Source organism: Podarcis vaucheri (genome assembly GCF_965113315.1).
Source record: "Podarcis vaucheri genome assembly, chromosome: 16".
Lineage (NCBI taxonomy): Eukaryota > Metazoa > Chordata > Lepidosauria > Squamata > Lacertidae > Podarcis > Podarcis vaucheri.
In genome coordinates this window covers 42,348,101-42,369,277 of record NC_138754.1, presented here as the reverse complement: position 1 = coordinate 42,369,277, position 21,177 = coordinate 42,348,101, and the positions used below count along the sequence as shown (strand labels likewise).

Below are 21,177 nucleotides of genomic sequence, written 5' to 3'. Positions count from 1 at the left end.
CTAGCCTCTAAAGTGCCCATTTGGCTATTGTTTCATGTCCACTGTGACCCACGGTGAATTGATAGAAATTATGCACCCATTACCATCCCTGAAATCTACGGAAGATGGGCTAATAATAATAATAATAATAATAATGGCCATTTGGTGGGAGGAATAATAAGCTTCAGCTTTGGAAGGCCTGGTGTGTGTGATCACAGCATTTGGGGTTGGACTAGATGACCCTTGGGTTCCTTCTATGATGCTTCATTCTCCTCTCCAGTTCAATCTTCTAAACTCTGACTTAATAAGCAGGATAGATCCTTGAGTTTCTGCCATTGATTTGTGGTTCTTCTTGCCAAATTGCTTTTAAGCCCATTAAAGTTGAATGATTAGAGATCCTTTCCTGCCACTTCCGAGTCACCTTCAATGGTAGCCCCACGTAGAGCGCATGGTAGTAGTCCAAGCTGGAGATAACGCTTCACCGTCCTGCCCTCTTTCAGTTCTATGCGGTGAATGCAGACTATGACAAGCTGAAAAAAGGAGCGCCCAGATATCTGAAGAGCAAATGAATGTGGGAGCTAGAGTTTGGGTCTTTGGGTTTGATGCTTTTGTAACTGGATCTGTAATGGCTTTTACTCAAATACAATAAATGCCTCCACGCCAGCACTGGAATCACGGCTTCACTTGTGCCTCTTCTGCCCTTTGCCCCAGCCTCTGAAGCTCAGTGGTTTAGACTCGGCATGTCCAACTTCAAATAAGCTGCAATCTACTACTCAGTATAAAAAATTGGCAGTGATCTACCCATAGTCATTGGAGGGACAAGGAGCGTGCGTGGAAGGAGGTGGCTAACTGGAGGGGGGAGTTTAAATGGGGGGAGAGGAAAGAGAGGCAAAAGTTCTCTCTCTGAGGAGCCAGTCGGCTTCTCTCTCCCCTGCCCGTGATGTCCTGTGACGGGGAGCCGCTCAGAGTTGCTCCGGAGCCCCAGCAGCGCTCGCGGGTGACACCCAGAACCGGAGGAGGGCAGAGGCAGCGAAAGGCGCAGGCGGTGTCGTCATATGCTTAATATCAAGTGTGACGTTGCATGGAAGCAATATTCTTTCCTTAAACGTTTCTTAAACGTTTGTGCGTTTGCACAGAAAAAAAGCTGTTGTTAATTAAAAAAAAACCAAACAATGTCTCACACTTCTCTCTCTCTCTCTCTCTCTCTCTCTCTCTCTCTTTGTGTGTGTGTTTTGGTGCCTTGTTTTGTTTTAGTGTGTTGTCATTTTTTAAAAAATGATATTGCTTGGGGCACTGGAAGTTTAGCCATACCAAGTGAAATGCCAGGTCATTTAAAAATAAAAAAAACCCTCAAAACCTTGAACTATTCCTTCTGTAATTGTTTTCCCCCTCTCTCTGTAAATTAGGGGTTTTTCAGGGGGATGGACAGGAGAACATCTGGAATAGCATGTGGGATGTAGGGAAGAAGGCGCGCTGATGTAATAATAATAGTATTAATAATAATAATGTTATTATTTATATATTATTTATATCCCGCCCATCTGGCTGGGTTTCCCCAGCTGCTCTGGATGGCTTACAGCATATATAAAACATAGTAAAATATCAAACATTAGAAAGTTCCCGATACAGGTGTTATAATAATTTCTGTAGCCTTTTTAGGCCTTTTTCACAGGTAGGAAGAGCATTGCGCCCGGGGAGGGAAGAAGGAGTCAACAGACACTGAAGGGTTAATCCAGAGAAATAGCTATTTATTCTGCCTTCGGGGTAACAGAAGGAGCAAGCATGATAACTCACAAGCAAGCACAAGTTTTACAGCCATTGCACCCAGCATATATTCCCTTCAGGCCCCTTGCCCCCCTCCTCAGGAGCCCTGGCTCATGAGTTTCCCTGAGCATGAACAGAAACTCCTGTCTTGGGACTCCTGGCGCCCTTCCCAGGAAAAAGGGGGTTGAGAAGCCAGTGTGTCCAAGATTGGTTGCAACTGGGTAAGATAAGACTCAGTTCTCAGGCCTGCTTCTGCTTGGCATTGACAGAGGCATTCATTAGCTTTTGAAGCTTTCTTGCACTGATAAAAAGAACGCTTTGCTTATGCAGCAGCATCTGTGAGAAAAGCTAAATGAGAAGGTAGTTTGAAGTCTTGAGGCCTGGTGGGGGGGGTGACTACATAGACCTAGGTGGGGTAACCTGTCCCCTTCATTTCAAGGTCTCAAATATAGAATAATTATTCATAAATGCACACATATCGAAATATATGAACCATGTGCCTGACATGGTATGGGAGAGCAATCCTGAAACCATTTCAACTCTCCCCATGACCTCAAATATTCCTCTGCAAGTAAGGGAGGCAAATGGAGAAAGCCTTCCCATTGTCTTTTTACTTGCAAGTCCTGTCTTAAGGATGTATTTGTGTATGAATAGGGTGAGCCTGTGACCTGGACTCAGGAACTGAAGTATTAACCATCACAGAAGAATGGCCAGGCTGCTGAGGTAATGCAATCAGTGATCATTATTGGGTATTCTGGCAGAAAGGATGTATGTATGATTTGGGGGGGGGGGTCTTGGGCTACAGGGTGGGCAATTTCAAAAGTCTATATAAGGGCTTGTGCCCCATTGTTTGGGGTTCTCCCTCCTGTGTGTGGTGAGTGGGGACCCTGTTGCAACAGTTCCTTTAATAAAGATCAGGCTTACTAGTTGCTTTGCTTCTCAATATAGAGTGGTACCTTGGTTTACGAACTTAATCCATTCCGGAAGTCCGTTCTTAAACCAAAGCGTTCTTAAACCAAGGCGTGCTTTCCCATAGTGGCAGGGGACTAAATTTACACAATGGAACACACTCAACAGGAAGCGAAACATGTTCTGCTTCCAAGGCAAAGTTCACAAACCATAACACCTACTTCCAGGTTTGCAGCGCTCTTAATCCAAGTTGTTCATAAACTAAGCTGTTCTTAAACCAAGGTACCACTGTGTTCTGGTTGGCCTGTGTTTTCTCCTACTGATAGAGAGCCCACTTAAGGACTCTATACGGGCTCCGGAATACTGCAGTGGCGTAGCGTGGGGGGTGCCAGGGGTGCCGGCCGCACCGGGCGCAACATCTGGGGGGGCGCTCGCCGCCTCCGGAGTCGCCGAAGAGCCTCGGGCGCAGGCTATAGCAGAGCCCCATGTCTCGAGAAGGAGGAAGCCCCGGCCATGGGCGCTGCCCCCAGGTGGTGCAGCAGGAGCTAGGCGGCGAAGGGGAGCCAAGGGGAGCCCGGGGGAGCGGAGGCGCCGCGGGGACACGGCTCGGGAGCTGCCGCTGAGGAGCCAGAGCATCGTCCCCAGGAGGAGAGGAGGAGCGGCGGCGGCTGCTACTGCAAAGCAGGGAGAGAAGGAGGCGGCGGCGGCGGGGAGCCGGGCAGGGAAGTTGCTGCTGGGGATGAAGAGGCGGCGGCGGCGGGGGGAGACGGACTTCTCTCCCTCTCTGGTGCTGCTGGCGTGAGGCGCTCACCAGCCCACCGGCCCCTCCTGAGCGGGATATGGGTGGGCGGACGGGGTGGGTGGGGGAGAGGTGCCGGGCCCGCCTCGTGCCCTGACAGGAGCCGTCGCTGCGCCCGCGGGCGCCCTTGACGCGGCGCCCCTCATGCCGCCTCGAGAGGCGTTGTGGGGCAGCGAGACTCTGCCGGGCCCCGCCCCTCCCTCCCTCCGCGCGCGGCTTCGGGGTTGTCTTGCGAGGGGGCGGCGGGAAAAGGCTCTGAGGAGGAGCTCGCTCGCTGTCCCGCGTCGCTTTTCCTCACGTCGTTTTCCCTTTCCCTTGAGGGGACGGGGAGGTGAAGGGAGCCCGCTGCCTCCCTCCTCGCACGTGGCGAGTCGTCGGTGGAGGTAGAGAAATAATAATAATAATAGTAGTAGTAATAATAATAATAATGGTTTGAAATTTAAGACTCCCCCCCCCAAGGAAAAGGCACTTTCTTGCTCTGCCCGTGGACCAGGAGGTCGTGGCGGGCGAGGCCTTCAGCAGCGGGGCCCTTATTTGCGCTGCCAGCCTGACCTTCACCCTCTTACATATAGAGAGGAAAGGAGACGCGGAGGTGCAAAGGCTTACGGGGCAGAAGTAAGCCCCGCTGAGTTCATCAGGGGTGCCAACGTGAATACAGTATGATATTGGGGGGGGGGGCAAGTAAGCCCCGCCCTGCATAGTTGATCACATTGGCAATGCCCATCAACTGGGGGACTGGCCCCCTCAAATGTTTTATTGGGGGGCCTGAAGCAGCGGCGTAGCGTGGGGGTGCAGGGGGGGCCGGGCGCAACATCTTGGGGGGGGCGCGCTCGCATTCAAGTGCTAAAATCCACGGGTTAGGGGGCGCAAATTACTTGCCTTGCCCCGGGTGCTGACAACCCACGCTACGCCACTGGAATACTGTACCCCATAAGGGAAAGGGAGCAGCTGTAGTATGTAAAGAAGAGCTGGTGGCAGCAGCAGAGCTAGACACTCGGGCACCCGGAGTGGCACACGTGCACCTGGGGGGGGTCAATCCCCCCAGGGGGTGCTTGGCACGGCAGCAATCTGCCCCGGGGAGATTTTGTCAACCCCCCCCCGGATGACATCTGGGGTGGTTCGCCTGCCCCAGCCCCCCTTCCTATGCCCCTGGCTGGTGGGGCTAATACTCGATCCCCTCAGGCTGCATCACACATTGGTTGGGAATAACACTGTCAGCCCATTTTCCTTTATATTGTCACAAGCCACCGATTTTCTGAGTGGTGTGAGATTCCAGGGGTTCCAGGCACCTACGCAAGGTCTAAGTTTCCTTTTGGAAGAGTACCCCATCCGTATGCTCCACTATCCCTGCTGTATATCCTTTGATGACAAAATAAAGGACTCCCATTCACAGTAGTACATGCACACAGTGATTTCTATACATTTCTCTCCATTAGACAACCTATGCTGGGTTCCCAGTGCCATAATAAAGCAAGGAAACCCCACTTTCTGGAATATATGAACTCACCAAAAATTAGCCAGAAAAATGATTTTATTTGTTTCCAAAAGGTGGTGATCCAGGGATGGAGGAGAGGGGACCTGACTCATGGCAGAAGGAGCAGGGAGGCCATAATCCTCAAGATGTACCACCACATACCGTATTTTTTGCACCATAACACTCACTTTTTTCCTCCTAGAAGGTAAGGGGAAATGTCTGTGCGTGTTATGGAGCGAATGCCTGCGGGTGGCGGGGGGGATCTGCTGCAGTCGTGAGCAGAGGATCCATGGTTCCCCTTCCTTCCCTCCTCCGTGGTTACAAAGCATGGATCCACATGGATCCTCAGGATTTTTGCACTGGGCTACTCCAAACTCACTGTCAGATCACATGTCTGTGGCCACAGCATGAACCACAAAAATCATACAGTGGTGCCCCGCAAGACGAATGCCTCGCAAGACGAAAAACTCGCTAGACAAAAGGGTTTTGCGGTTTTTGAGCTGCTTCGCAAGACAAATTTCCCTATGGGCTTGCTTCGCAAGATGAAAACGTCTTGCAAGTTTGTTTCCTTTTTCTTAACACCGTTAATACAGTTGCGACTTGACTTCGAGGAGCAACGCATAGAACGCAGTTTGGTAGCCTTTTTTGAGGTTTTTGGTGACTTTTGAAGCTTTTCCAAAACTTTTCCGACACCGTGCTTCGCAAGACGAAAAAACCACAAGACGAAAAAACTCGCGGAACGAATTAATTTCGTCTTGCGAGACACCACTCTATATCCACTATTTCGTTTAGAATATTTTTTTTCTTGTTTTCCTCCTCTAAAAACTATGTGCGTGTTATGGTCTGGTGCGTGTTATAGAGCGAAAAATATGGTACTCAGGATTAGGGTTGTCATATTTTGAAAACAATGTCTGGGTGAAAATCAGCTAAATGTCCGGGGAAATCTGGCAATTGTTGTTGGCAGTGTTGGTTTTCCTGATTTCCCTCAAAATAGCTAAAAAATGTCCAATTTATTTGGAATTTTGCAAAACAAAACAAAACAAACCAGCACAATATTTCTGTCTAGATTTTCACTTTTTGAAATATGGCAGTCCTACTCAGGATACCCCTCCCAATTTCCCAAACAGGTGCTAGCAGCTATGACAAAGGGGCCAGACTAGGTGTTATCAGAAGGAAATGAGACCAAGGAAGAAGAAATAAAGATGCTGAGGGAGGCCTTCCTGACAAAAGGATATGTAGATATTTTCATTAACTTGTGAGAAGTGAGTACTTGAACCATGCATGATTGACAGGGACATGTCTAGATCTCAGATTTCTGCCTGACACCATACCTTTTCTGTGACATACCTATGATGTTTTGATGATGCATGTTTTATTGGAAATATGTTGTTGTTTAGCCGTTTAGCCGTGTCTGACTTCGTGACCCCATGGACCAGAGCATGCCAGGAAATATAGGGAAATAAAGGACTTTAAAAAATGATGTAACTACAATTCTAGGCTTCTTGCTGTTTTGTCTTTGTTGTAGTCAGAAGTCTAGTTCTAAGAATAAAGTGATCAGGTCTGCTGGCTGCTGTTTTTGCTTCTGTCTCTTGGCTTGTAGCAGGAACCCCCCACCCCACCCCAATCATTCTGTTTGTACAAACTTCACGCACACTCACACTCACACATTACATACGCCACATTTCTGTTATAAATTCATAGAAAAATCAACCATGCATCGGATTTGCACTGTTCCATTTTATTTTACTCCATGTGACAAGGACTATCGAAGGGGGGTGGCTTGGTTCTGGTCAGCCATAATCCCTTCACCATCCCAGCACATCCACAGGAGCCCTGCCCAGTTGCTATGTCAACCCTGATAATCCCAGACAGAAGACAATCAGGATCACAAAGAACTTGCATGTGGATTGTGGATTCAGCATGGACTGAAACAAAGGACAATAATCAGATCTTCCCTCTGGGGGCAGGAAACTGCAAACTCCCTTTGTCTCCTGGAAGTGACTCATGGGCAGGGGGAAAGGAAGAACCAGCCAGGTGACAGGACACTCAGGTTACCACCACAACTCCTCCCTCAACCCCTCCTTTCTGTAATGTATGCATGATGTCAACTCCTTCTGTAATGTATGCATGATGTCAACCCCTCCTTTCTGTAATGTATGCATGATGTTTCTGGGGGTGGGCTTGTCCTAGAGGATGGGAATTTCAAAAGTTTTTATAAGGCCTTGCACACCATCTTTCTGGGTCTTTCCTCTCTCTTGCAAGTGAGGGGAACACCCTGTTGCAACAGTTCAATAAAGGCCAAGCCTACAGGCTGCTGTTTTGCTCCAGGTTATCCTGGTTGGTGTCTTTGTTTTTGTCCAAGGGAGCCCTCGGATTTTTCCGGTAACAGGCTGAAGTCTTTTGCTTGTGACCTCCAATCTGGACCCGGATTCCTTCTAACAGAAATGAGGCACAGCAGAGACTGTGCTGTCTTTAGGATATATGGTTTATTTACACACACATATAAGACTACAATGGAGTTTACAGCATTGACACCCCACAAGATTCTTGCTTTTCCCATAATCGCAGCATAGGGTTCAAACAGAAATCAAACATGCTCCAAAACGTGGCTGTGACCCACTCTCCAGCTTGATGATTTTTACAGACTGCAACATTTCTGAAAAAACCCAAGCCTAAACTCTCTGAAACTCCTTCCTTTTGCCTTCTAACTCTGTGCTGAAGGAGGGGCCTCTCTGGCATACCTAATGGCTCATCATTTCCCCTTCGTTCTCCTTAATGGCCTATCCTAGGCAATCTCCAGGGATGCGGGTAGGTAGCACTGTGGTCTAAAATTTTCAGGCATGTCCAACTAGTCCATCACGATTGACCAGTAGATCGTGGGATTGATCTTGGTCGATCATGGGATTAAATTAAAACCGCAAGTGGAAACAGGATAGATCTGCTTGGCTCTTGTTTTGTTTAAACTTGCAGTGGTGTCCAAACTTTTTTTAAAGAGGGCCTTTTTTTAGCTTGAGCTTTTTTTTTGGTATTACCCCAAAGTTGTTGAGCTTTTTTTAGGGTTGAACTTATGATTAAGGACTCTATTGCTTGTTTTAATTTGCCAGTCTAAATAGAGAGAGTGTATCGCAATATGATCCGCTGTGCATAAAAATAAGTTGGAAAGATTTTATCAAGTAAGTAACAAGCGTCAGAACCTGATGACGCGTAGGAACCCCAAGGATCTCCGTCGCTGAACAAGCTTGAGGTCCCCTCTGCTCTTTTCATGCCTCTGCGTCTCTCGCTCGCGCAGGCGCTCTTCCTTTCCTCCCTCCCCGCCCGGGGCCCGGGTTACATCCGGGAACCCTGGGAAGTGGGCGGGGCATCCCTGGCCGCTCTCCGCCGCCGAGCAGCCGAGGCGTCGCGGGCGTTGGAGCCGCAGGGAGGAGCCGGAGCCGCCGGGCCGGCCAGGGCCGCCTTTCCCGACCCCCGACATGGCGGTGAGCCCCTGCCGCTCCTTCTCGGGGGCCGCCGCCAGCGGACGAGGGGGAGGCCGAGCTGGGCGGCGGGAGGCGCCGTCGTCTTCGCCAGCCAAGATGGCGCCGGCTCGCCGCGGGGCCGGGAGGGGCGGGGGGGGGAGCTGCCTCCGCCTTCGGGCCCCGCGGACGGGAAGCCAGCAGAAACGTCTCCCTTTCCACGTCCCTTGGGTGTGGGGTTTTGATGGCGAGAGGGAGGGGCGCTTATTGGTTTGCGAGTGTTTTCCCTCATTCTTATGTCTTTTCCGTTTTTAGCTTGCATTTCTATGTTGTGAACCGCCCCGAGATCTGTGGTAAAGGGTAGTATACAAATTGAATTAGTAATGATATATTCTCACATGTTTCTAAGAGGTTTCCTCTCATCTCCACACTCCTGTTGACTGTTTTAGATCGCAAGGTAGTGGCACCGTCTCTTTCCCTCCCTAAAAAAAGTCTGTATGAGTGGTACAATATTTGATATTAGGCCCTTTTATAAGTGTGGCTGTTATTTGATGGCTCGGTTCCCTGTGTTTTTGCACAGAAAGGCCCACTATGCTCAGTTGGTCTTCTTTCCAGGTAAATGCATGGAGGTTCTCACGGTTCATTCTCACCTATATATAATGTTTTTATTAAACACTTTGTAAATAAGGAAAGCAGGGGAGAGTTAGTTAAATTAACAATGCTAAGTTAAATATAGAGTCTGAGGAAAGGGATTATTTTGAGGGTGATGATATATGGGGCTTTGGAGAGAACCCTAACGTGAGTTGGGGTGGGAGAAGGAAATGTGCCATTATGTGGTAACTTGAAAAATTGTGCAACTTAAACCTCAGCAGAACTGACAGAATTGTTGTTATTATTGGATCCCTAACAACTTGATCCTTTTATGCTTAATAACATTACTGAGTTCAATGGAACTCACTCCAGCTTTGTAAGGAAGCCCCCCAGAAGTTAGTAGTCTGGGGGTTGGGGAGGACTTAACTTGTTGGGGAGGGTGGAGAAGTTGTCCCCACCCCACCCCTGCTGCTGATCTCTCTTGGACCTGGAGTGAGATTCTTGTTTCTTGTGTTTCCTGCAAAGGAGGAGCAGAGTGCTCTCACTCACTGACCTGCGTGGAATTTCATGTGCTTGCCAATATGTGGCTTTGTGTCATCTATGCCTATCAGGCTAGTGCTTAAACACAAGGATGGCATCATACACAGCAAGGGTTCTTAACCTGAGGTCCATAGATGCACTTCAAGGGTCCTGTGAACCAGGCACACCAATATGATTTGTTCCCAATTTAATAAGATAAATTGTATACAAAACTTTGTGCATGTTTATGTCCATAGCTTTCATTAGAATCTCCAAAAAGGATTGTAACCACATACAGTGGTACCTCGGGTTAAGTACTTAATTCATTCTGGAGGTCCATTCTTAACCTGAAACTGTTCTTAACCTGAAGCACCGCTTTAGCTAATGGGGCCTCCTGCTGCCGCCGCGCCGCCGGAGCACAATTTCCGTTCTCATCCTGAAGCTAAGTTCTTAATCCAAGGTAATATTTCTGGGTTAGCAGAGTCTGTAACCTGAAGCGTATGTAACCTGAGGTACCACTGTATATAGGATTACGTCACAGCATGTCCCATCAGAACATACACTGGGACTTGCTTCTGAGTAAGCATTTATAGGGTCTAGCTTCCAACAGTGCACTCTTCCAATGGGCACACTAACCACTGCACCACAGTGGCTCTCACTGGGTGAACCTTTTTTCTTTCAGTTACAGATAGGTAGCCGTGTTGGTCTGCCATAGTCAAAATGAAAAAAATCCTTCAGATACACTGTGTATCTGAAGAAGTGTGCATGCACACGAAAGCTCATACCAAGAACTAACTTAGTTGGTCTTCAAGGTGCTACTGGAAGGATTTTTTTTCTTTTTTCTTTCAGTTTGCAAAGTCATAGCTTCTGTGATAGGTGGAGCTGCCGGTAAGGGATATTGTCTCACTCTGTCCATTCATGCCCACGTAATGTGATTATTTTAAATGTTTTTATTTCTGTAGAGGAAAGCATTCCCCTGTAAATGGTACAGGAGCACTCATGCAAACATTTTAAAAAGTAGGGGGATGCTCCACCATTTCAATATCATTGGTTTCTTTGAAGGTTTGCCCCCACCTCAAATTACCATTGCAGTTATAGTGTGTTACACATTCCCAAACTTAAATCCCACTGTGCTCTCTATACAACCTGTTTTGCTATGGCTGGTTGCAACCCTCTAAATACCACTAATTGCAAAAAGAACGAAAGAAATTCTCTGCAATTATAAAAATAGAAGGTGGTGCTGCATTGGGGGGGTGGGGGTGGCAATAGCTTTTTTTCTATCCTAGTTTCTAACACTGCTGCCCTTCATCAGTAGATCTCAGGGCAGTTCACAGCATAAAAATACAAAGTATTATATATTGGATTTAAATGTGCTTAATAATAAGACTCTATTTGGAAAGTGCATGTTGTAGATAAGTTGCTGTAATGCATTAAAATATGCCTCAAACTGTGCTGCATTGACTTCTATTGTTGGGAGTAAAGACCACAGTTGCTGTGCCTGGTGGCGATAAACAGATGGGAAATTTAGTAGGCCAAGGACTGATGTGCCATTCTCTTTGAAAATTTACTAATCAAAACATCTAAAATCACCTGAGGTACAGAAAAGAAGCAATTCAAAGAAGGAACTATGGATTTGCTTTATCAGTATCTGTTGACATAGATGTCACTGAGGAGGAACATCATTTTTGGATTGGATACAGAAAATCCATCTCATTCTTCGGCAGTAGAAAACATTGTAGTGCTTGAATTTGATTATTTTAACACCCTATCTAGTGGCTGTGGACTTGATTTCCTACTAGTGGAATATATAGCTTTGACAATTCAACATTAACTAGTTTCTGGATGTTTGTGATGATTAAAAAATAGTGGTCTAGAATGCTTCAGGCAGTTAAGTTACTTTGCGATAGAGTGGTGGTGAACTATGTAATAATAACTATTTCATTTCATCATAGGCTAGTGATACAGAGCGAGAGGCAATAGCCCCAGAGAAATCATCTCCTGATAGAGAAAAGAAAAAAGATGCATCTAATTCTCCTAGAACTTCAAAACATCATTATTCAAGGTCACGTTCACGATCAAGAGAGAGAAAACGAAAGTCAGGTATGGAAGCCTCTAGCTGTTAAGAGTTTTCCCTATAAAAACTTGCTGGTGCATAAACTTGTGATTTAGTGGTAGTGTGTAGTTAGGCTGCTAACCTAAGCATGTTTACTTAGAGGTAAAATTGAATTCAGTTCAAATTATTGCAACTTCCAAGTAAACAATAACTTTTTAGATTTATGTGCATGTCCTTTTGAGTTCTATGTTTCAACCTCTTAAAAATGTGAAATTTCTCAACACTTTAAGCTTCAGCATCATGTTAAGGGTTGAGAGTTGGAGTAGGTGAGGAGCAGAAAGGTAACAGATGTGAAAATGATATTTCAAATAATAATTATATTATAATAATTTATTATTTATACTCTGCCCATCTGGCTGAGTTTCCCCAGCCACTCTGGTTGGCTCCCAATCGAGTGTTAAAAACAATACAGCATTAAATATTAAAAACTTCCCTAAACAGGGCTGCCTTCAGATGTCTTTTAAAAATAGGATAGCTGCTTATTTCCTTGACATCTGATGGGAGGCCGTTCCACAGGATGGGCGCCACTACTGAGAAGGCCCTCTGTCTGGTTCCCTGTAACCTCACTTCTTGCATTGAGGGAACCGCCAGAAGGCCCTCGGTGCTGGATCTCACTGTTCCGACTGAACGATGGGGGTGGAGATGCTCCTTCAGGTATACTGAGGCCGAGGCTGTTTAGGGCTTTAAAGGTCAGCACCAACACTTTGAGTTGTGCTCAAAAACATACTGGGAGCCAATGCAGATCTCTCAGGACCGATGTTATGCGGTCCTGGCGGCCACTCCTAGTCACCAGTGTAGCTGCTGCATTCTGGATTAATTGCAGTTTCCGAGTCACCTTCAAAGGTAGCCCCACATAGAGCGCATTGCAGTAGTAAGTGGGAGATAACTAGAGCATGCACCACTCTGGCGAAATAGAAATGTAAACCATTGAAATATTTTAAGTACTGGGTATGACTGGGAATGGCATGTCTGTAAAGAATGAAAATCCTTTTCCAAGCACCTTTACTTGACAATAAATGTTTTATTCATTAGATAATGACGGGAAAAAGTACAGAAGTCGGAGCAGAAGCAAAGAGGTAATTAATACTTTGTAGTGCTTAGGTAATTGTACAAGATGTATTTAAAAGTACATCATAGCATGTGTAAATCTTAGTATATAAATATCTTAATGGTAAGTACAAAAAAATGATAATTCAGAAAAATGTGCTTGGAGAGAGAAGCATGACTGAAGCCATCATTATGACAAAAAGGTAACAGTTGACAAAAGTTCACTGACAGATTAACTGTGGAAACAGCCACAATAAACATTTCTTTGGAGAAAATAGGATTGGTATATTTGATTCTCACAGAGCTTCCATTGACCAGAGTTCTCCTCAAGAATTTGCAAAGGTGTTCTCCCTGCCCCCAATCTTATCCACTTAGTTCTTAAATATCCGCTTAATATTTTAAGTTTTCCTATGGTGCCAGTGCATTTGGTAGAGTTTGTAAAAGTAAATCAAAGGCAAGGGCACTGAGATGAGGCAGTGGCAGTGATAACATTGTTAGGTAAGCCAGTTGCCTCCAGTGGTGAAGTAATATCAGTGGAGGAGCCCTAGCAGTAGCCAGAAGGTTAGCCAACTTCTGATGGGGTAGTGTTAGGCTAGAGAGAGATGGGGCCAGTTCTAATGTGGGGCCAGGGACCTTTTTCTCTTTACCCAATGGAAGCTCTGTTTTAAAAAGAAATTAGAGTATTTGTGAAATTGATTATATTGTTTAGATCACATGATAACATTTCTATAATAAATCATACTCAGCGTGCTAATGCGCGAAGAGACTGAACTGAAGACGCTCCAGACTCAGATAGCAAAATTATAAGCCTACTTCATGATAAGGTAACTATTAGTCATTCAAACTCATATTTCCCTTTAAAAAGCAACTTAAATCGGTTATGGGATATTATGGTGGTTTTAAATACAAAGTGTATATTTAGAAGACTGCTCCATTATGTTAAAGTAAGAAAATCTTTCAGTAAACTTAAAAAATTATGTGTAGAAGGAGGATTACATGTTAAAAGTTTGTTTTAAAAGGCTGGTTTCTTTATGTACAAGTTCTTTACGTACAACTAAATTCAATGGGGAGTAACTGGCGGTGATATTTGAAACTGCTGTGGATGTCTTAAAATCTGTAACATTTCAATAGCTGTTGAATTAATGCGCTGACTTTTATGGTTCTAGTGAGACAATTGAAAGGAAGAAGGGCAGAAGGGTATGGGCATTGCACCTGTGTGGAGGCATGCTCACCGCAGGAAGCTCACAGATTGCCTCTACCTTGTGGAGGGTTCATTCCATGTTTGCGGGCTGGCTTGCCCATTTCCTGTATATAATAAGTGGACTCTTTGCACTATTTGTTTTACAACAAAATTCTAATGATCTTTCTTCAGTGGTTGTACAAGTGACTGAAAAAGTAGCCCAAATGGATCTAATTGATGTTACGAACTACTTGGAACAAAAACTCACCACCTACTATGTCTAAGATGAACAAGTATTAAAATCTCTATAGAGTAGGAAGGTGATATTTCTTTGCGTAGCCAACTCTCTTTGGCAGTTGTTGATGGGCAGTATTGTCTTTCAGTGGGGTTAGTTGCACCTGGAAGAAACAAAGTAGTAGTTGAAGCACCTAGGATTTACCTTTACTTCTACCTTTGGGTGTGAGTTTGGGGATTTAAAAAATAATAAAGACTCACATGGTCTTTAGAGTAGAAATCTATCCATATACAATTAACTTACAAAGAAAGAAAGTTACTGAGATAATAAGAAATTTGGGTAAACTGGCCTTATATGGTAAGAGATTTCTTCAAAGAAAATAGCACACAGACTGCTGCAAATTCAAAACATGACAGTTGGTCTTATTGGACCTCTATAGTGTAAGACTTTAGGCTGGAGATACTTATTTATAATACTTAGAAAGTTGGCCAGTGCAGGTACTTCCAAGCTTTCTTAATTGCTGATGAGCTTGTACGTAAAACATTTAGACAGTTCTCCTGTGTATGCTTATCCCATCCAGCTTTTGAGCATAGGGGTGGAAAAACGTGGTCACTATGCATGAGGTAATCAAACACTAGAGAGGCTGCTGTTCTATCTAATGCTGTGAAACTGGTAATGGTGTGAGTTGCTTTAACAACACGGTACAAAAATGTTTGAAAAGTGTGGGATGGGAAATGGGAGGAGGAATGATAGCGAGCATCTGCAACATTGTGTAGCTGATGGTGTTAAAAGCCATCACAGTTGTCTGGGCCACATTCCTAAGGTTACTAATGTTGCATCACAACATATCATTCTTTATCTGCTGATGCCCATACTAACTCTCTTTGTTGCACTATTTTCCTGAAAGAACCAACTTCTTCTTAAAACAGGCAAGAAGACATGGGTCCAAAGAGAAGTCCTCGAAGAAGCACAAATTTGAAGACCATAACGACAAAGAACACTCTTCTGATAAAGGAAGAGAGAGCCTGGGCACTTCAGAAAATGGTGAGGAACGGCATAAGCGCAAGGAGAGGAAATCCTCAAGGGGACGAAGTCATTCAAGATCTAGGTCTCGTGAAAGGTATACTTAACAATTTCTACTTTGGAAATGCTTCAGTGTTCTTTATGCTCTTGTTCTGTTAGACGTGCCCAGCTACACCTTCATCCTTTGTTCCAGCATACCTGGTGCAACATCACAGATGTGCCAGATCGGTTTTTTGTATGGGTTGGTGTTACTGTTTGTAACTTTTTTTGATTTTGAGGATCAAGTGGCCAGTGTTTCAGCTGTTTTCCCTCCCCATATGTAGGATTTGTTTACTGTAACCCTTTTGCCAAACCTTTAGGTTATGCCACTAATTTGTTTTCCAGAATGAAAATACTTAGTAGTGTTCAGGCCACTGACTTCATTTGAAGTGAAGTTGCACTATTTGTAGATGAGCCCAAAACTGACAGCTTTTTGTGACCTCTCAGTGGAAGATAATGAGCAGGTTTCCTTTGCATCTTGTTGCTATTAAATGTGAATAATAAAGCTAGAAAGTGTTACCAGAAGTTTGGAATGTGTTTGCAGGCGTCACCGTAGTAGAAGCCGTGATAGAAAAAAGTCACGATCTCGAAGCCGAGATAAAAAGCGACGTGTAAGATCACGTTCTAGATCAAGATCTAGACACAGGCATCGGAGCAGGAGCAGAAGCAGAACTAGGAGCAGGAGCAGGTATGTTAAGTTCTTTTTTCCTTGAGATAAAAATTATAGGGTCGGTGCTAGCACTTGGAAGTTGCACTCTGAAGAGCAGGTAGATACAGTTAATTTATGGTCAAACAGTCAAATAATTACATGATAAAATACCTTTACCTGCAGAGAAAGAAAGAAGAGACCTGAAAAGCCCAGAAGATTCAGTAGAAGTCACAGCCGAACTCCAAGTCCACCTCCTTTTAGGGGACGAAACACAGCAATGGATGCACAGGAAGCATTAGCTAGAAGGTACTATGATTTTTTTGGCCTTAAGTTTATAGAAGCCAAGAACTTACTCTGTTTACCTTTTACTGACTTAGAGTAGAAGCACAGCATGCAAGCTTTGAGGGGGGACCATTGTCATTCTCTACACACCCCTGCACCAAATTTTAACATATTAAAATGTGGAGAGCTATTTCAGGCACTGATACCTAGATGAAGTCAAAAACATAGTGTACTCACAACATTTTTGCTTGATGTATTTGCACTTTTATCAATACACAACTGAAAAGTACCTTTGCTATAGTGAAAGCTAGAAACATACAACACAGAACCACTTCTTTATGTTCTTTGAGTTGGAGGGTTCTATGAATGCCCTTCAGGAATAACATAACAATTGTTAGTATAAAAAACAAAGGGGAAAAGAGATCAATGTGGGGGGAAATAATAACTTTTGATCAATTGATTTATTTTGCATATTTCCTAGATTGGAAAGAGCAAAAAAACTGCAAGAACAGAGAGAGAAAGAACTGGTTGAAAAACAGAAGCAACAAGAAATGGCTGCTGGTAATTCTGTTTTTATGAACTGCTAGAACATAATGAATAGTAGTGGAAATATTTATAGCTTCATATTGGAAAGCTATAAAAAGAAGAAACCTCATTTGTTTTAAAATAAAGCAACAGAAACTTCTCTATTCAAACTTTTCTCTTTTTTTGACAGTCCCTAAAAATAGTTGCATCACCAGACAAATGCTTAGAGAACCAGCAAAAGCTGTCTAAGGTCTTTCAATTGGCTAGCTTGTACTTAATGCCCATTAAGATGAAACTTTTACTTAGTCCATGTTTCTGAGATTAAAAAAAATTCTGGAAGCTGCTTCTTGTATAACATGTTAATGTTCATTTTAGCGGCTGCTGCCACCGGCACTTCTGTCATCAATGTTGCAGCTCTTCTGGCCTCTGGAACACAAGTCACTCCTCAGATAGCTATGGCAGCTCAAATGGCAGCCCTGCAAGCAAAGGCCCTGGCAGAGACAGGAATAGCTGTTCCAAGCTATTATAATCCAGCAGCAGTAAATCCCATGAAGTTTGCTGAACAGGAGAAGAAGCGGAAAATGCTGTGGCAAGGCAAAAAAGAAGGGGTATTTTTCTTTGTCTAATTATTCCACTTTGTGCCTTGGGAGTTGTTGACAACAAGGACATAACTTGTGATATTCCTGCATTGCAGGAAGTTGGACTAAATGACCCACGGGGGTCCCTTCCAGTTCTGTGATTCTGTGATACAATGGGCACAAGCCACATGTCAGCAAGAGGGGCTTCTTAGTAGCACACAGAACATTTAGCCATCTAATGGTCATACCTGGCACTGTAACCATTGTTTTATTTTTTAAAAGTCTGGTATGTTCAGAATTCTAACGAGCATCTGCCATCGTAATCTCAAGTGTCTTAAGGTCTACAGAGCCAGTAGGTGGTCTAGTTGACATGTTGAATAGCTGTCAAAAAAGACTTTCTATGAGAAGTTCAGAAGGGGCACTTGTCCTAAGGGTGCTGGGATTAAAAATATGTGCTTAATCTTCACTAAACCAGCAGTCCCGCAACATTCCTATTTACATTATTGAAAGTTTTAGGCTTGCAGCCAGATTGTTTGTTTCTAGTTCCAGTTCCAAAGGAAACGTGTTAAAACAAGAGTGTGTGAGAAATACTTTAGGACCTCTTGCTTATTAGTATATTTAAACAGTTTCCCCCATTGTATCATCAGATCTATAAATCAAAATGAGTTGCAAATTTACCTATGTGTCATATATGTATGTAATAAATCACTTTGTGTTTCTGTAGGATAAATCACAATCTGCAGAAATCTGGGAGAAACTGAACTTTGGAAACAAGGACCAAAATGTCAAATTTAGAAAACTAATGGGTATTAAGGTATGTGAAATGTAGAAAAACTCGTAACCGAAATTACTTTCAAGTAAGAGCTCAGGTTAAACGACTCTCTCGAAGCGGTTCAAATCGGCATATACAGCAAGACACCATTCACCGCAGATTCTGGCCCAGAACTAGGTGGTTTAATACATTGCCAGTTCAGTAGGCCTCCAGTATAATCAGGGAAGGTATATGAGCCCACAAAACCTAACTTCAAAATAGAAATTTAATTAAGTAATAATTAAGAGTTAGCCAGCAATAAATCACACAGATTATGTGCTATTAAATGTAATGCACTTACATGAACACAAGTGGAGTTAACTCTTTATTAGAAGAAACAGTATCTGCTCAGGAGTACCAAACCCACTGAGCACAGGAACTCTTCTTCAGAAGGTCTTCCGCATGAGACATTTGTGGGTCCTCAGCTTCCCATAGCTGGTTAAGTCTCCTCCTCTCCCAGATCTTTCCCAAGCAATCTGAGATGGTGGCAGTGTGCTGGCCTTCATTCCTCCCACTTCATGTCTCTCCTGGTGCTGGGAGACCGGGGGGGAGGGGAATGGGAGCTTGTTGCAGCAGGAGGGGGAGATTCCCCCCCCCAATACTTTTTCAACAGTGACTCAGATGAGTCTGCTGCTTCTGATTCTGCACTTCTCTCTGCCACAGATTCCCTTCCCACTTCAGCTTCTGACACCACCTCCTCCCAGTCTTCTCCTGACCATCATCGCACCACCACTAAACTGGGGGTTTAGTTTGGGGGTTCCCCAGCTGGTGCCTCCCCCTATTCCTCTGCATCCAGCCAGTCCATGACAAGTACTAGATAAGCTGTAATATTCCAAGGAAAAGTAAAAATGTGTTGGGTTGACCCAGGGGAGATTAAATTTTTAAACGTTAAATTCTTGGCAAATTCTTTTGCAAAATGTTTCTATAAACCTACACCAAAATGAATTAATGAAGGTTACGTGTGCTATATATCCTTGAAACTGATAACATATTTACCCAGGCATTTGCACTCTGCATTTACTTGCTCTGGAAATTACAGCTGCAGAAAAGATGCTTTAATGAATGAATTGCCAGAATAATAGATGACTAGTTTAGAGGACATATCTGTTAACATATTTTAATAATAATATATTATTTCAATTCTAGAGTGAAGAGGAAGCTGCTGGTAGTAGTTCGGTGGATGAAGAAAGTTACAAGACTTTGAAACAGCAGGAAGAAGTATTCAGAAATCTAGATGCACAATATGAAATGGCAAGGTCACAGACACACACCCAAAGAGGGATGGGATTGGGATTCACATCTTCGATGCGAGGAATGGATGCTGTTTGAAAGAACGTGATCTTAAAGCCTGGGACTTTGTCAAAGATTATTGTTCAGATTTTGGGTCCTTGTTCACCAAAGGCTAGCATTCTAGCTTGCATGGGGTGTTGCATTGACTTTAATTTATTGACATTACAATTTTTGTAAATATCAGATCAGTGATAACTGGTGTTCCATGTTGTAATCAGGTTATACTCACTTCCATTATACTTGACAGAGCTGTAGGAGGACATTTTTAGTTCTGTGTTTCAAAACAGAACAGGTGAGGATAAACTCATACATGGATATTTTTTGTCCACTGTCTTGTGTACTTTTGTACTTTAACCTTGTACAGTTATTTTCAACTCTTCAAACATAAAACACATTGTGTAGGTGTTACTCTAGCAGACTGGGCCAGTGGGTGCATAATGCAGTGCAAAAACCTGGTTAATAAAAATGTTTTTTCTCAAATAGTACTGTTTTTAAGTTTAGTGGATGAATTGCTCAGAGGTTAATTTTGTATAATTCATTATAACTTTATTTCTAGAAAGAAGCTTACTTCAACATAACTAGAGCAGAGCAAAATTGAGTTTCCATGAGTTCCTGCATTATGCTACTGCAAGCCCTTGCTCAGGAGATACTCTCCTCTAGGCAGAGTTCTCACTGGACTCACTCTAGTCTTATTCCAACCTGCCCAAACAAGTGGAAGTAAACCATACCATATCTAACAAGATGAATGTTACCATGTCCCGTGCCTGCTTATTCTAGCAGTAGGTTTTGATAAAAGCTTTTGGCAACGTAAAACTATCACCACCAGCTCAACATTTGCAGTGTGACCTGTATGACAAACATGTTTTTCATAATATGCTGTGTGGGGGCTTTAGATCTTCTAGTTAGGCTATATAATGTAATAAAAAAGTTGCATAGCAACAGAGTATGTTGCACTGCAACTTTTGAACTTTTGTTGCATGTTAAGATTCTAATGCCCATGTAATGTGGCAAGTCTCCTCAGTTTTAGTGAGTAAAATGTTTATTATTAAATAAGATTAGGATAGCTGTTGAAGAAGAGAACTAAAACTACCACTAGAAGTGTTGTAAGCTTTGCAGAATCACTTGTCAGTAATTCTTGTTCAGTTATTGAGCCCTCGTTCACGCAAAGCTAGCATTCTAGTTTGCATGGGTGGTCTGGAACAGTAGTCTGGAATTTTGATACTGTCTGCCCCAGATTGACTTCTCATGCTCTTTTTCTCAAGTAGTGCTCTTGCGATAGTTCCAAGGGCTTCATATGCTATAGAGTCACAAAAGTAAGTTTGATTAAAATTGAAATTGAAGCCCACAGACTTCTGTGGAATTTATTCAAAGGGAAATAACTGAAAGAGGTAGGGAGTGCTTGGTGATGGATTGCGTCAATGGACTGCTGTATGCTTTTCTGTACCCAGAAATATAGATGTATTGATTGAATTGAATGGAAAGTGGCTTACAAACCTAATAGTAACATAATAGTAACATAATAGAACACAAGTACAGCGTAAGTCATATCATGAACAAATCACCTGTAAAACAGCATCTAAAAAATAAGCTAAACACGTTTTAAGTGGCAGTGGCTTGCCAGGGTTTCAGCCAGGGTATTTTTTCTACCTCTATCAGAAGATGCCTAGTGATTGAACCTGGGTGGTCTGCTGCTGCCCTATGCTTTAATGAGAGAGACCTGACAATAGTGGAAGAAAAGGAGGGTCAGTTGCTTGGTTCCTGCTTGTGATGTAACCAGGTTCTTTTTGCTTTTTGCCGCTCCTGAAAGTGGTGATGCGCTTCAGGTTTGTGGAAGAAAACTTCCAGGAACTGGAAAAATGAGATTGTAGCTACTCTGTTAGTGAAGACATCTGCTAGTACGTTGGAGAGCATGGATAAA

The 21,177-nt window shown here is 43.7% G+C and overlaps 2 protein-coding genes across 3 annotated transcripts in view; both read left to right on the top strand.

Moving 5' to 3' along the window:
- ZNRF3 (zinc and ring finger 3) overlaps window positions 1-21,177 on the top strand; it is a 224,061-nt gene that overhangs the window by 165,919 nt on the left and 36,965 nt on the right. The window lies entirely within an intron of this gene.
- On the top strand, window positions 8,249-19,739 carry RSRC2 (arginine and serine rich coiled-coil 2). Of its 2 annotated transcripts, none has more exons than XM_082203816.1 (10): window positions 8,249-8,401; window positions 11,440-11,587; window positions 12,633-12,676; window positions 14,992-15,182; window positions 15,669-15,812; window positions 15,957-16,079; window positions 16,537-16,616; window positions 16,956-17,188; window positions 17,883-17,972; window positions 19,116-19,739. In XM_082203816.1, the coding sequence occupies exons 1-10, from the start codon at window positions 8,396-8,398 to the stop codon at window positions 19,296-19,298; spliced, it is 1,242 nt and encodes a 413-aa protein (XP_082059942.1). In that variant the 5' UTR covers window positions 8,249-8,395; the 3' UTR covers window positions 19,299-19,739. The 2 variants fall into 2 exon arrangements, with proteins under 2 accessions (XP_082059942.1, XP_082059943.1); XM_082203817.1 differs by lacking the exon at window positions 8,249-8,401 and adding an exon at window positions 13,394-13,471 and having other exon boundaries at window positions 11,493-11,587; window positions 14,970-15,182.